The 14,673-nt window shown below is 35.8% G+C and overlaps 1 protein-coding gene across 1 annotated transcript; it reads left to right on the top strand.

The window, feature by feature from the left end:
• Positions 1-395: 395 nt before the first annotated feature.
• Positions 396-4,570, top strand: LOC134376641 (olfactory receptor 5AN6-like). The gene is made up of 2 exons (XM_063095128.1): positions 396-1,333; positions 4,534-4,570. The coding sequence occupies exons 1-2, from the start codon at positions 396-398 to the stop codon at positions 4,568-4,570; spliced, it is 975 nt and encodes a 324-aa protein (XP_062951198.1).
• The last annotated feature ends 10,103 nt before the right edge of the window (positions 4,571-14,673 follow it).

Below are 14,673 nucleotides of genomic sequence, written 5' to 3'. Positions count from 1 at the left end.
AAAGCATTAAGTGAATAACACATTTATATCTGAGTAGAATTGTCCCTGTTTCACCATATAGAGAAATGACATTATTTTCCTCATTTGGCCTATCTCCAAAGTCTCATATATTTGCAAAATCTGGCATGAGAAAAGAAAAAATTAGGATATTTTAGGTGGTATCATACTAATGATGATTTACTGTCTTTAGTCAATATAGACAGAGTGATAATATTTATTAAAAAGAACTTTGTAGTTATGTGTGGTGAATATACATGGATAGCACAAACTCACTCAACCTTGATGATTTAAAGTTGTTTATATTGCCAGCAACAAGAATGTAAAAAAATTAAGTGTATTTCTTTTTATTTTTTTGAGAATAAAACCATTTCCTTCTCTCACCATTTCCCCAGCAGATGGCATCAAGCAGATCTATGCAAGGGGACAGAAACCACACTTCTGTGGACATGTTTATTCTCCTGGGACTTTCAGATGAAAAAGAGCTGCAGCTCATCCTCTTTCCAGTCTTCCTGGGAATCTACCTTGTGACCCTCATCTGGAATCTAAGTCTTATCATTCTCATCAAGATCAACTCTATCCTGCACACTCCCATGTACTTTTTCCTCAGTTCCCTGTCATTTATAGACATCTGCTACTCTTCTTCCATCAGCCCAAGGATGCTGTCAGACTTGTTACAAGCTGAGAAAACAATTTCCTTCATGGCCTGTGCCATTCAGTATTTTGTTGCTGCCTGGATGAGTCTGGCTGAGTGCTGCCTCTTGGCCACCATGGCCTATGACCGGTATGTTGCCATAGGCAGCCCTCTGCAGTACTCAGCCATCATTGTCCCTGGCCGCTGTTGGAAGATGATTGCTGTGGCCTATGGGACTGGTTTTCTCTGTAGCTTTATTGAAACAGTCTCTTGCTTTCATGCCTACTACTGTGGGCCAAATATAATTCAACATTTCTTCTGTGACATACCTCAGGTTATTTCTTTGTCTTGCTCCAATCCCTTCATCTGCCAAATGATTGTTTTTCTGGTAGCTATTTCTGTGGGTTTGGGTTCTTTGCTTGTTATCCTCTTATCCTATGGTTTCATTGCAGCTTCCATCCTGAAAATATCCTCAGTGAAAGGAAGTGCCAAGGCCTTCAACACCTGTGCCTCCCACCTGGCTGCTGTGATACTGTACTATGGCACAGCCCTCTCTGTGTACATGCATCCTGGCTCTAGCCACTCCATGAAGCACAAGGTGCTGTCTGTTTTTTATCTTATCTTTGTCCCCATGTTAAACCCTCTGATCTATAGTCTGAGGAACAAGGACATCAAAGAGTTCCTCAAAGGGGTGACAAAAAGGTTGCATCTTTACCTCAGTAGGAATAACATTTGGACAGCTTTTATTATTACTATAAGAAAGATGGAAGTAAGAATAGTTAAGTGACCTTTTCAGACCACAAGAATAGCTAGGTAAAGAAAGGTGTGCATCTGGCTTCCTTGATTCTTGGTGCCATTGTGTTTACCTGCCCCTCCCAAGTGATCTGTCTTATGAAGTGCCACCCACATTAAATACCATTTAGAAAGTCAGTTTTTGTGATTAGAATCCAGGAAGATTAATCCATAAAAGTGATTATGTTTTATAGAACAGAGATGCTGATATATACTTTATATGTAGAGAAGTGACAGGAACCCAGGATGCTGCACACCCTATTCTTTTCTTAACACAGTTTTAATTTCATTTTTCCTTTTAAATGTCTATTTATATTCAAAAAAATAAAACCAATGTGTGCATAAAACTAAATGTATAATTATTAAAAATATTTTTAGTTTATCTTTGAATTGAAGCATAATTCTTCATACAAATTTACGTGGTACAGAATTGACTCAGAATTTGTGTACAATATATCATGATGGAATCAATATTATTGGCATGTTCATTAATACAAGTAAAAATTATTTTTTGTGTCCCTTACCCAGTTACTCCCTAACCCTCTCCCCATTTCCACCTCTGTTAATGATAGGTTTATTCTCTCCTTCTAGAATTTCAACATTTTATTGTGGTCTCTCTTTCTTTCTTAGCTCCATCTTGTGAATGAGAACATGCAGTATTTCCCTTTCTGTGCCTGGCTTATTTTTAAACATTAACCAATTATGTTTAATTCCTAAAAGTAATTTTCTCCCTGCTCATACTTATTGCTACTAGTGGCAGAATTTCATTCTTTTTTATGGCCAAGTAGTATTCTGTTATGTATGTATACCACATTTTCCTTATCTAGTCATCCATCGATGGATATTTAGGTTGGCTCCATATCTTGGATATTGTAAATAGAACTGTGATGAACATGGAAGTACAGGTATCTCTTCAACATGATGGTTTGCACTTTTTTGTAAATATACCTAGAAGTGGGATTGCTGGATTATATGGAAGTTTTATCTGTAGTTATTTGAGAAACATCCATAATGTTTTCCATAATGACTGTAGTAATTTACTGTCCAACCAATTGAAAAAGAGATCCTTTTTCTCCACATCCTTGCCAGCATTTGTTATTCTCAGTCACTTCAATAATAGCCAGCTTAGACAGGGTAAGATGATATCTCAGTGTGGTTTCGATTGCATTTCCTTGATGATTAGTTATGTTGAGCATATTTTTCACATACCTGTTGCTCATTTTTCTTCCTTTGATAAATGTCTATTCAATTCCTTCACACATATTTTAATTGGATTATTCGTTTTTTTAAAGTGAAGTTTTTGATTTTCTTGTATATTCTGGATATTAACTCTTTGTTGAATGTATAGTTTGCAAATATTTTCTCCTATTACTTATGGTGTATTTTCACTCTGTTAATTGTTTCCTTTTCTGTACACAAGCTTTTTAGTGTGATATAATCCCATTTTTAAAATTTTCTTTCTTGTGCTTTTGTGGTCTTATGCATAAGTCTTTGCCCAATCCTACATCCTGAAGTATTTCTCTCTTTTTTTTTTTCATTTAAGAGTTTTATACTTTAAGGTGTTACACTTAAGTATTTATCCCATGTTGAGTTGATTTCAGTATATGGCAAGAAGAATGGATTTCGTTTCATTCTTCTCCACATGGATAACAAAAGAGGTGAAAATATCTAAATTGAGAACTACACAATAGTGCTCAGAGAAATTAAATGACACCGAAAGATGGAAAGACATTGTAAGTTCGTTGGTTTGAAGAATTAATGTGGTGAAAATGTCACTACCCAAAGCTATGTACAGAGTTAAAACAATCTTTTCAAAGTACCAATGGCATCCTTCACAAAAATAGAAAAAAAAAAAAATACCCAAATTCATATGGACCAACGAAAGACCCTGAATAGCCAAAGCAATTCTGAACCAAAAAACAAACAAACAAAAAACAAACAAAAAACCCTTGAGGCATTACACCACTTTACTTAAACCTATACTACAAATTTGTAGGAACCAAAGCAGCATTGTACTGGCATAAAAACAAACACATGGATGAATGGTACAGAATAGAGATCCCAGAAATCAACCCAGGTACTTACAGCCAACTGATCTTTGACAAAGACACCAAGAACAGACACTGCAGCAAGGACAGACTCTTCAGTAATTAGTGTGGGAAACTGAAAATTAAAAATAATCTCAAAAAGAAAATTTTATTGCAATGGCCTCAACCAGAGACACAAAAAGAAAATGTCAGTGAGGGAGAGAACAAGAGAAAGAAGAAGGAGAAGAAAAGAGGAAGAAAGAGACAGAGCGAGAGAGAGAGGGAGAGGGGATGGGTGAGGGCAGTGTTCATCCGTGTTTACCCCTCAAAAACCTTGCTCCTTCCACTCTACCCTTGAGCCTGTAGTAGAAAGTAATTTGTGAAAAAGGAATGGGAAGAAAGAATGGTAGAAGGAAGTGGGCACTTTTAAGTCAGTTGTTGGTCATATTCCTTGAGGCTACAAAGAAGTTAAAGTCAGCAATTTCTGGGTATAGGTGAGCCTGGAGCATGCTCAATGGTAGCTTCCTAGAGTCCATGCAAGGCTCAGAAATGATGGCTGTCCTGTGTGTATAGGAAATCAGGACCCAAGTCCCAGAGACCTGAGCCTCAATACAATAGAAAATACAACACAATAGAAAAAATAAAATAAAATAAGTATTTGTTTTTGAAAAGAAAAGCAATATTGAGAAACCTTTAAATAGACTACTTAAGAAAAGAAGACTCAAATAAATAATCTCAGAAATGAAAGAGAAGATATTACAACTGGTAACACAGATATAATAGTATCATGAGACTACTATGAGGGAGTATTTGCTAATAAATTGATCAATTTTGCAAAAGAGATAAACATCTAAAAATACATAACGTACCCAGATTAAGTCACAAAGAAACTGTAAATCTAAAGGAGAGTAAGGAGATATAATAAGTATTTAAAAGTCTCCCATCAGCAAAAAAGCCCAGGACTAGATGGCTTCCTGTCTGAATTCTACCAAACTTTTAAAGAAAAAGTAACAATAAATTTTCTCAAAATATTTCAAAAAGCCAAAGAGAAGAGAACACGCTGAAACTGATTTTACAGACAAGATCACCCCTAATACTAAAGAAAAAAAGACACAGATAAAGAAAACCACAGGCGAATATCAGTGATGAACATAGATGCAAATTTCCTCTACAAAATTCTAGTGAACTACATTCAGAAGTTCATCAAAAGGATGATTCACCATGTTCAAGTAGGATTTATTACTGAGATGCAATTTTGGTTCAACATACACAAATCAATAAATATGACCTACCGCATTAAGCGAATGAAAGACAAAAACCACATTATCATCTCAATAGATGTAGACAAAATATTTTACAAAATTCAACATCTTTTCATGACAAAAGCTCACAGCACATTAGACATAAAAGGAAAATAACTTAACACAATAAAGGCCATAAATGACAAGCCCTCAGCTGACATTATACTCAACAGTAAAAAGTGGCAGGCTTTTCCTCTAAAATCAGGAAAAAGACAAAAATGCCCAGTCTCACCTCTTCTGTTTAACATAAAAGGCATCCAAATAGAAAAGGATGAACTAAAATGTTCTTTGATTGATGACCACATGATATTATATACAGAAAATCCCAAAGACTTCACCATAAACTGTTAGAACTGATAAATACAGTAAACTTTCAGGATAAAAAAATCACCTTACAAAAATCAGTAGTGATTTTACACGTTAAAAATGAATGAAAAAGAAATTAAGAAAACAATTATCTTTATAATAGCACAAAACCCAATTCCTAGGGGTAAATTAACAAAAGTGAAAGATCTGTATACTGGCAGCTATAAAACATTAATGAAAGAAATGGAATAAGACATAAATAAATGGAAAGATATCCTGTGTGCATGATTTGGAAAAAATAGTATTGTTAAAATGATCATACTACCGAAAGCAATCTACAGATTTAATGCAATCCATATAAAAATCCCAATGTCATTCTTCACAGAAACAGAAACAGGTTTATTTTTCCACATATAGATTTGCAGTTTTCCAAGCACCACTTATTAAAAAGGCAGTCTTTTCCCCAATGCATGTTCTGGTTGCCTTTGTCCAAGATCAGTGAGCTTTAAGTATGTGGGTTAATTTCTGGGTTCTCTATTCTGTTCCACTGGTCTGTCTGTATTTATGTCAGTACCATGCTGTTTTGTTCCTATAGCTTTGGAGTATAGGTTGAAGTAAACTATTGTAATGCCTCCAGTTTTACTTTTTTGTTGTTCTGAATTGCTTTGGCTTTTGAAGGTCTTTTGTTTTTCCACATAAGTGTTAGGATTGTTTTTTCTATTTCTGTGAAGAACGTCATTGGTATTTTGATGGGGATTGTCCTGAGCCTATAGATCAGTTTGGGTAGTGTGGACATTTTCACAATGTTCCTTCTTCCAATCCAAGAGCATGGAATGTCTTTACATCTTTTGATGTCCTCTTTAATTTCTTTCAGCAGTAGTTTGTAGTTTTCGTTGTAGAGATTTTTCATCTGTTTGGTTAAATTGATTCCTAGGTATTTCGTTTTTTTTGAGACTAGGTTAAATGGGTTTGATTTATTCATTTCTTTTTCTGCTAGTTTGTTACTGGAGTACAAAAATGCTACTGATTTTTGCATGTTGATTTTATATCTTGGAACGTTACTGAAGTCTTTTATGAGCTCTAAGAGTTTTTTGATAGAGCCTTTAGCTTTTTCTTTAAATGAGGTCATGTCATCTGCAGATAGAGACAGTTTGAATTGGTCTTTTCAAATTTAGATGCCCTTTATTTCTTTTGCCTGATTGTTCAGGGTATTATTTCCAATACCATATTAAATAGGAATGGCATTCATGGGCATCTTGTATTCTTGTCCTTAGGATGATATCGGCAGTGGGTTTGTCATATATGGCTTTTATTGTGTTGAGATACTTTCCTTCTATATCTAATTTGCTAAGAGTCTTTATTATGAAGCAATGTTAAATTTTGTCAAATGTTTTTTCTGTATCTATCGAGACAATTATATGTTTTTTTGTTCCTGACTTGGTTGATGTGGTGTATCACATCTATTGACTTTCGTACTTTGAACAATCCTTGCATATATCAATACGTTTGGTTATATATCCTGTAGTGGGATTACTGGATCATATGATAAATATTTGAGAAACCTCCATAATGTTTTCCATGATGATGGTACTAATTCACAGTCCCACTAATAGTGTAGAAGTTTTCCCCTTTTCTGCATCCTCACGAGCATTTGTTACTGTCTGTCTTTTTGATAGCAGCCCATCTAACTGAGTTAGATGATATCCCAATGTGGTTTTGTTTTTCATTTCCCTGATGAATAGCAATCTTAGCATTTTTGAAGATATTTATCTGCCATTTGTATATCCTGTGTTGAGAATTATCTACTGAAATCCTTTGCCCATTTTTTTATTGTGAATAATCATGAGATACAAAGCTGATTGTTACCCCACATGCTCATCATGTGAGGGCCAGATTGATACTACAGCTTACCCACTACCACAAATCCCATTTGTACCCTGTGTCACACACCCAATTATTCACAGTCTGCCCCTCTTCCCCACCCCACCCCCTTGACTTTTGAGCCCAAGAAATGTTCTCACCCTCTGCAATACCAATGCACTACTGTGGTCTTTCTTTCCTTCCTTCTTTCTTTCTTAGCTCCCACATGTGTGTTGAGTACATGTGGTATTTATCCCTCTGTGCTTTGCTTATTTCACTCAACATAAGTTTCTCCAGGTTTATTCATGTCATTGCAAATGGGAGCATTTCATTCTTTTTTATGGCAGAGTAGTATTGCATGGTGTATGGATACCACAGTTTCCTTATCCAGTCATCCATTGGTGGACATTTAGGTTGGTTCCATACCTTGGCTATTGTAACCAGAGCTGCGGTGAACACGGGAGTGCAGGTATCCCTTTGACATTATGATTTCCATTCCTGTGGGTATATGCTATCAAGCACATGGTAAAAAAAAAAACCCAAATACCCCAATTAAAATATGGGCAAAGATATGAATAGTCATTTTTCAAAGGAAGTCATACAAATGGCCACCAGGTACATGAAAAAATGCTCAGCATCACTAGTCATCAGGGAAATGCAAATTAAAACTACATTGAGATAGGATCTCACTCCAGTTAGACTGAGTATAATTAAAAAGATGGTGAATAAAAAATCCTGGCAAGGATGAGGAGAGAAGGGAACAATCCTACACTGTTGGTGATATTGTAAATTAGTACAACCACTATGGAAAACATTACGGAGGTTACTAAAACAACTATAGATAGATCTTCCATATGATCCAGGAATGCCCATTTTTTAATCACATTGTTATTATTATTATTATTTTACTGCTAAGTTCCCTGTATAGTCTGGATATTAATCCTTGCCAAATGTAAAGTTTGCAAATATCTCCAACTGTTCTGTAGGGTGTCTTTTCACTCTGTTGATTGTTTCCTTTACTGTGCAAAAGGTTTTTAGTTTTTTATAATCCCATTTGTTTATTTTCCCTTTTGCTTTCTGTGCATTTGAGGTCTTATTCATAAATTCTTTGCCAAGTTCTATATCCTGAAGTGATTCCCTTATGTTTATTTCCAGTTTTCTAATTTAAGGTCTTATATTATAGTTTTTAATCCATTTTGAGTTGATTTTGGTATATGGCAAAATGAGTGGGCCTAGTTTCATTTTCCTACACATGGATATTCAGTTTTGACAGCAACATTTGCTGAAGAGGTTGTCCTTTCCCTAATGTATTTTCTTGGCACTTTTGTTGAAGATCTGTTGGCTGTAAGTATGAGGGTTGATTTCTGAGTTCTCTATTGTGTTCCATTGGTCCATGCATCTTTTTTTATGCTAGTACCATGCAGTTTTGGTTCCTGTAGCTTTGTAGCCTAGATTGAAGTCAAAGTATAATACCTCCAGCTTTACTTATTTAGTTTTTATCAGAGTTACTTTGGCTATTCGGTGTCTTTTGTTGTTTCACAGATATATTAAGATTTCTTTTTTTTTTTGCTTGAATCTGTAGATTGTTTAGGGTAATAGGGACATTTTCAGAATGTTCATTTCTCCAAAGCATGAACATGAAATGTCTTTCCATCTTTTGGTGTTCTCTTTAATTTCTTTCCACACTGCTTTTCGTTTCTCATTGCAGTGATCTTTAACTTCCTTGTTAAAGTGATTCCTAGGTATTTTATTCTTTTGGCAGCTATTGTAAGTGGACTTGCTGTCTTTATTTCTTTATCTCCTTATTTTTTTGTTCACATATAAAAACACTACTGTTTTTTGTGCATTGATTTTGTATCCTGCAACTTTCCTGAATTTGTTTATCAGTTCTAGGAGTATTTTTTGGTAGACTTTATAGGTTTTTCTATATACAGGATGATGTCACCTGTAAACAGAGACAATTTGACTTCCTCTTTACCTATTTGGATGCCCTTTATTTATTCCTTTTGCCCGATAGCTCTGGATAATACTTTCCATTACATGTTGAATATGAATGGTGAGAGTGGGAATTCTTGTCTGGTTCCCATTATTAAAGAAAAAATTTTCAGCTTTACTCAGGATGATTTTGGTGATATACATATGTTTTGTCATATATGTCTTTCAGAGATTTTGAGATACCTTCTTTCTATACCTAATTTGTTGAGAGTATTACAAAAGGATGCTGAATTTTGTCAAATGCTTTTTGTGTCTTTTGATGTAATTGTGTGGATTTTGTCCTTGATTTTGTTGATGTGTTGTATAACATTTATTGATTTGCAGAGGTTGCATGATCCTCATATCCCTGGGATGAATCCCACTTGATCATGATGCATAATATTTTCAATATGTTGTTGTATTCTGTTTTATAATCCTCTGTTTAGGATTTTTGTGTCTATGTTCATCAAGGATATTGGTCTCTTGTTATGTCTTTGATTTTGGTATCTGGGTAATTCTGGCCTCATTGAGTTTGGGAGAATGGCCTCTGTTTCAATTTTTTGGAATAGTTTGAAATTGACTGGTATTAATTACTCTTTAAAAGCTATTGTAGAATTCATCAGTGAAGCCATCAGAAACTGGCGTTTCTTTGTTGAGAGACTACTGATTACTGCTTCAATCTCACTGTTCGTTAGTAGCCTGTTCAGGATTTCTGTTTCTTCTTGGTTTGGTCTTGGTGGTTGGTATATGTCCAGAAATGTATCCATTTATTCCAGGTTTTCAAATTAGTGGGTTTATTGTTGTTCATAATAGTCTCTAATGAGTCTTTGTTATTTCTGTGGTATCAGTTGTAATGTCTCCTTTTTCCTTTTTTATTTTTGTTATTTAGTACTTCTTTCTTCCTTTTTTAGTGTGAAAAAAGACTTTTATTTACACCACAGGACTTAGGCTTAATCCCTGTTAGGGTCTTCAACTGCCTATGGATGTCTATTTTGTTTGTCTTCCCCCAAACCGACTTTTCTTTAATTGATTTTTTGTATCATTATTTTGGCCTGAATTTCATTTAGTTCTGCTCTCATCATAATTATTTCTTTGCATCTACTAGTTTTGTGATATGATGGTTCCTGATTTTCTATTACATTTAGGTGTGACATTAAGTTGTTTGATTGAAAACTTTCTTCTCTTTGGCTGTAAAACCATATTGGATGAACCTGGCCCTCACATCCGGGACACAAGGGGTGACCATTAGCTTTGTATCTCATGAATATTCTTAATAAATAATAAAAAATATATTGCAGTAAATTTCCTATTTAGTATTGTTTTTGAAGTATCCTACAGGTTTTAGTAAGTTTGCTTGTATTTTGAACTGTTTCAAGAAATTTTTTAAATTTCTCTCTCTATTTTGTCTTTGACCTATTTGCTGTTCAGGAGCATGTTGCTCAATTTCCATGAATTTGCAGTTTCCAAAATGTTGTTTTTTGTTAATTTCTAATTTTATTCCAGTGTGTTCTGAAATGCCAGGACATTTAGACATATCTAATGTCTTTGTACTGATGATATTAGATTAAACAGTATTGTCTGGAAGTAAGTGAGGAAAAGCCTTGATTCTCTACTGATTTCCTCTATTTATAGAATCAGGAGCACTAAGTTAAGGTAAGGTGAAGAGTAATCAGGAGAACTTTAACAATATAATCAAAAGAAAAGAAAACAACTAATAAATGCCACCCAAACAGAAAAAGGCATTTAAAATGGTGCAGAAACAAAACAAAATATAATATTTAAGACATTTCAATGATATTGGACAAAACAGATTGCATCATATTTCTAACCTACAGGACTGTTAGATAATAAATTTAAGTTGTCTTAAGCCACTATGTTTGTGGTAATATCCCTAAGATAATCTTCCCATGTAGTGTGCACTGTTTTTCCAATAGGAAGGCCAGTCTTGAATGACAACAGGACATGGGCTTAATCCCTGTTTGTGTCTTGGGCTGCAAAACTAGAATTGCTTCTAATCTTATTCAGTCAGGAGGAGAGATATTGAGGTAGAGTGGGGGGAAGTAGAAGGTTTCCTTCTTGGTGTTTGTTTGGGTGAGAGTGAATATAATTTGTTTTTCAATGTTTTCTACACACTTTGCTCGGTTCTTCCTATTTTCCTCTTTGTCTCGGTCCTGTTCTATATGATTCTATTGTACTTTTCTCCGACTCTTTTATTTCTTTAATCCAAGCATCTAGAGCCATGAAAGAAGAGAAAGAACCTGTTTATGTTTCTTTCTTCCTACTTCAAATCCCTTTAATTGCACAGTCTTTCTGAATATGATTCTTCTATGAAGTCCCATCTAAAAGGAAGGAAGGAAGGAAGGAAGGGTAAAAAGGAAAGAAAGAAAGAAAGAAAAAGAAAGAGAGGGAGGAAGGAAGGAAGGAAGGAAGGAAGGAAGGAAGGAAGGAAGAAAGAAAGAAAGAAAGAAACAAAGAAAGAAAGAAAGAAACAAAGAAAGAAAGAAAGAAAAAGTTTATACAGAATAAGAAAGTAGAGAATTGAGAACCCTTCTGCTGTGGAGAGTCTGTCTTAGATTTGCCGAGAGTTTGCTACTTCCTGGCATTTATTCCAGGAAGAGATCTATGAGGATTATTCCTATGTTCATGTGCCATAATTTATTTTATGGGTAATGAGGGTGGAATAATGCCTATATCAACTGCGTGGTTCTTTCATAGTGAAAGAGGGTTTCTTGAAATAAAAATGCCTCCAAAGATTAATAACTAAGAGGGAGTTCTTGGAGCTCAATTAAGGGACCAATTAATGGAGTTGGTCTTTCTTCTATCACCCAGGAGGGAGGTTATTTACAGCTTTCATGGTTATAATTGCTCCTTCTTTGTTGTGGGTTGTGCTTTCAAGTCCTCTCTTAGATGTGATGGAGAAGGCTCATAAGCATATAAGACCCTCCTCTTCCACAGCTGGATTATTTCTGAAGGAGCTGAGTGAGTCAAATTTGCTAATAATCGACTGTGTTCTCCTCTCATAGTACTGATGGAGTGAAACACTCTCAGAAGCCCGAACTAAAATATTTGTTGGTCCTATCTGAACACCTAGATATACCACAAAGTAAAAGGAATTGGATCACAGGAGAAGAAATCTTTCTTAGAATTCTGAGGTGAGTCACTAGGGATTCTGCTCTATGGAATATCAAGGGTTTAGGATCCAAACAGAATATCACATATACACAAATAGCTCAGTGTCATCATCCTTGAAGTCTAAGTTTAATGAGGGGCCCTTTTACCAAGGCAGCTTGTTGACTTATTTATTTATTTCTAAGTACAGAAATCTCATTTAAGTCACTTCAAAAAGGCATTAACAGAGACTTCTCCCTTCCATAACTATTTAAAGACAAACTGAGTTAACAGTAACACCAATTATAAGCAGACAGAGGGATTTTGAGCTGCCTGAATTCAAAACTCTATCCAGACAAAGTGATAATCACAACTAAGAAACCATTGAAGACAGAGAGTTAAAAACATGGCTAAATGTGTGTCACAGGATGGGTCAAGGAGTGACTTGTTGTACCTGATAACTCGGGAACACCCATGGGGTGGGAGTGGGGCCCTGGAGGGGTGACATTGATGAGATGGGGGTGGGGGTCTGAAGGGTCTGGCTGATATATTAACTGTAGTGCATAAAACTTAATCTTTCAATGGGGAGGAATGAGTGCAGAAGATACAAATATTCACCCACTGGGGAGCTTATCTGTACCAGTAGTTCATGCTGTGTTCTTCCTTTCTGCCATACCTTAACTTTAAGGAGTAGTGGGAGCTGGTTGGTTTGCTGTAAATCTGGCTTGACCATGGTGAGTTGTACTTAGGGTGTAGTGAGTAGCCTTCCTGTTTGCCTTGGTATGAGGAGTCACTCCCAGAACCTCCGACTTAGCCCCTCTGTAGCCCTGGGTTGTAGGATGACCCTCCTGAGCCCTAGCTGTTCCTGCTACTTTGGCCTCCACTACTGTAGCTGAACTTGCTCTCTTAATTGTAGTCCCAGCTGCACCCAACACCTGGGGAGCTGTAGGAGTTGGAATAGCTGGAGTAATTGCCATGTCCATGGTTATAGCATTTCTTCTTCCATGGCAGCAAATCTGTAGAAGGATGATCTAATTAGGCAGTCTGCATCAACACACTTCAGCATAAAGCAGCAGGGGTAGGGGCCGGAAAACCTTTGACTCATTTGATTTGTCCTTAAAGCCAGACAACATAGACTCAGAAGAAGAGTTGTGAGTTACTTTTGAGGAGCCTGATTTGTTTCATTTAAAGAGTTAAATTTGAGCAGCCTGAAGAAGACTCCATGGAGGGTATTGTTCCTGAATTGAGTGGATCCAAAAAACCTTTAATGAATAAGTCTGGTTCATCATATTTAGAGACCACTAGTCAATAATAAATGTAATATTTGATCTTCTGAAACTAATCCAGTCCACAGTGTTCCTGACAGACAAAATTTTTCCAATCTTGTTTGCTGGACTACAACACGTTGAACTCCTTTAAGGCAGCTCACTAAATATTTACAAGGGCTGTGGATGAAATAATGTAAAAGAAAGGAGCATGTCAAAGGGGCTACTTCGTCATGTTACCTTTCCGTTTTCTTCTTTTTTTAATTTGGTGAGCAAGATTAAATGGAGGTAAGCATGGAGAGAAGGAATATATGATAACAAGAATATTGCGAGAAAAAGCTGAAGAGAAGCAAGATAAAATCTATCCCAAAATAAACTTTATCCAAAACAGAAGAAAGCTTAGGAGTCCTTGTTAAATAAGAAATAACCAAACATAAGGTTTGATCAGAAGGGGTAGAATATTGGACGGATGAGAAAAACGTGGCAATTAAATGGTGCATAAAAGATTCTCACCAGTAGGACTGGATTAACATAGTTCTTTGTGTGTGGCAGGGATTGTTGTGGTAATTTTATCTCTTAGGCGTGTGTAGGAATAAGCTTTGCAGTGGTTACCATCTAAATGCAGAGATTCTCTTGTCTCTCAGTTGAACCGACACATTTTGGAAAGCATTTTAATACCAAAATAGTTTTTCTTCCTGAAAGAAGATGAATTCTCCTTCAATTTGTCTCACTTCCTTGTCAAGCAGTTAGCATGACCACTTTTCTGTTCATTTCCTGAAAGAACGTCTATGTGAAGAAATAGGGTGATTGTGTTATTGACAGCAGCTTCAATTACATTGTTCTTACCATGAGGATTTGTACAACAATGTCTCTGAAATAGACTCTGGCATTCTGGAGATCTTTGTCAGGAATTGTTACAAAGAATGAGCAGGAGCCTTCTCTGGTCTGTAAATTCTTGCTTACATAGAGGTGATTACCTGATTTTATCTCTGTCTTTCTCATGCCATACATCATCTCTTGCTGTATTATGACTCCGTGAGCACATTTCTCATCTCATTTAGATGAGATCTTTGCCTCATGCAAACCACCAAATATAGTGCTTTTCAGTCTCATGGTATTTAGAAAAAGATTAATATAACAATTAATACATTTTAGTGAGACATTGGAAAGCAGTGTTTTAAGATGTAGCTCTGGAGCTAGAGTTGGATTTGAATCCCAGTTCTTTCCTTCATGGGTTATGTAACCTTGGGCTATTTACCAGTCGGACTTACACCCTCATTATCACTGAAGAAAGAATAAAAAGAATACATAACTCACAGGGCTGTTGGCCAAATTAAAGTGAGACAGAATATAAAAGAATTCTCAAGAGCACCTGGAATAGAGTATGCACTTAATAAATGTTAGCTACC

Source organism: Cynocephalus volans, chromosome 4 (genome assembly GCF_027409185.1).
Source record: "Cynocephalus volans isolate mCynVol1 chromosome 4, mCynVol1.pri, whole genome shotgun sequence".
NCBI lineage: Eukaryota > Metazoa > Chordata > Mammalia > Dermoptera > Cynocephalidae > Cynocephalus > Cynocephalus volans.
This window is presented reverse-complemented; position numbering and strand designations above follow the sequence as displayed.

Coding starts and splice junctions, on each gene's coding strand:
- LOC134376641 (XM_063095128.1), top strand. CDS start 396: ATGGCATCAAGCAGATCTATGCAAGGGGACAGAAACCACACTTCTGTG. Junction 1,334..4,533: donor CTCAAAGGGGTGACAAAAAG/GTTGCATCTTTA, acceptor TTTACAGACAAG/ATCACCCCTAATACTAAAGA.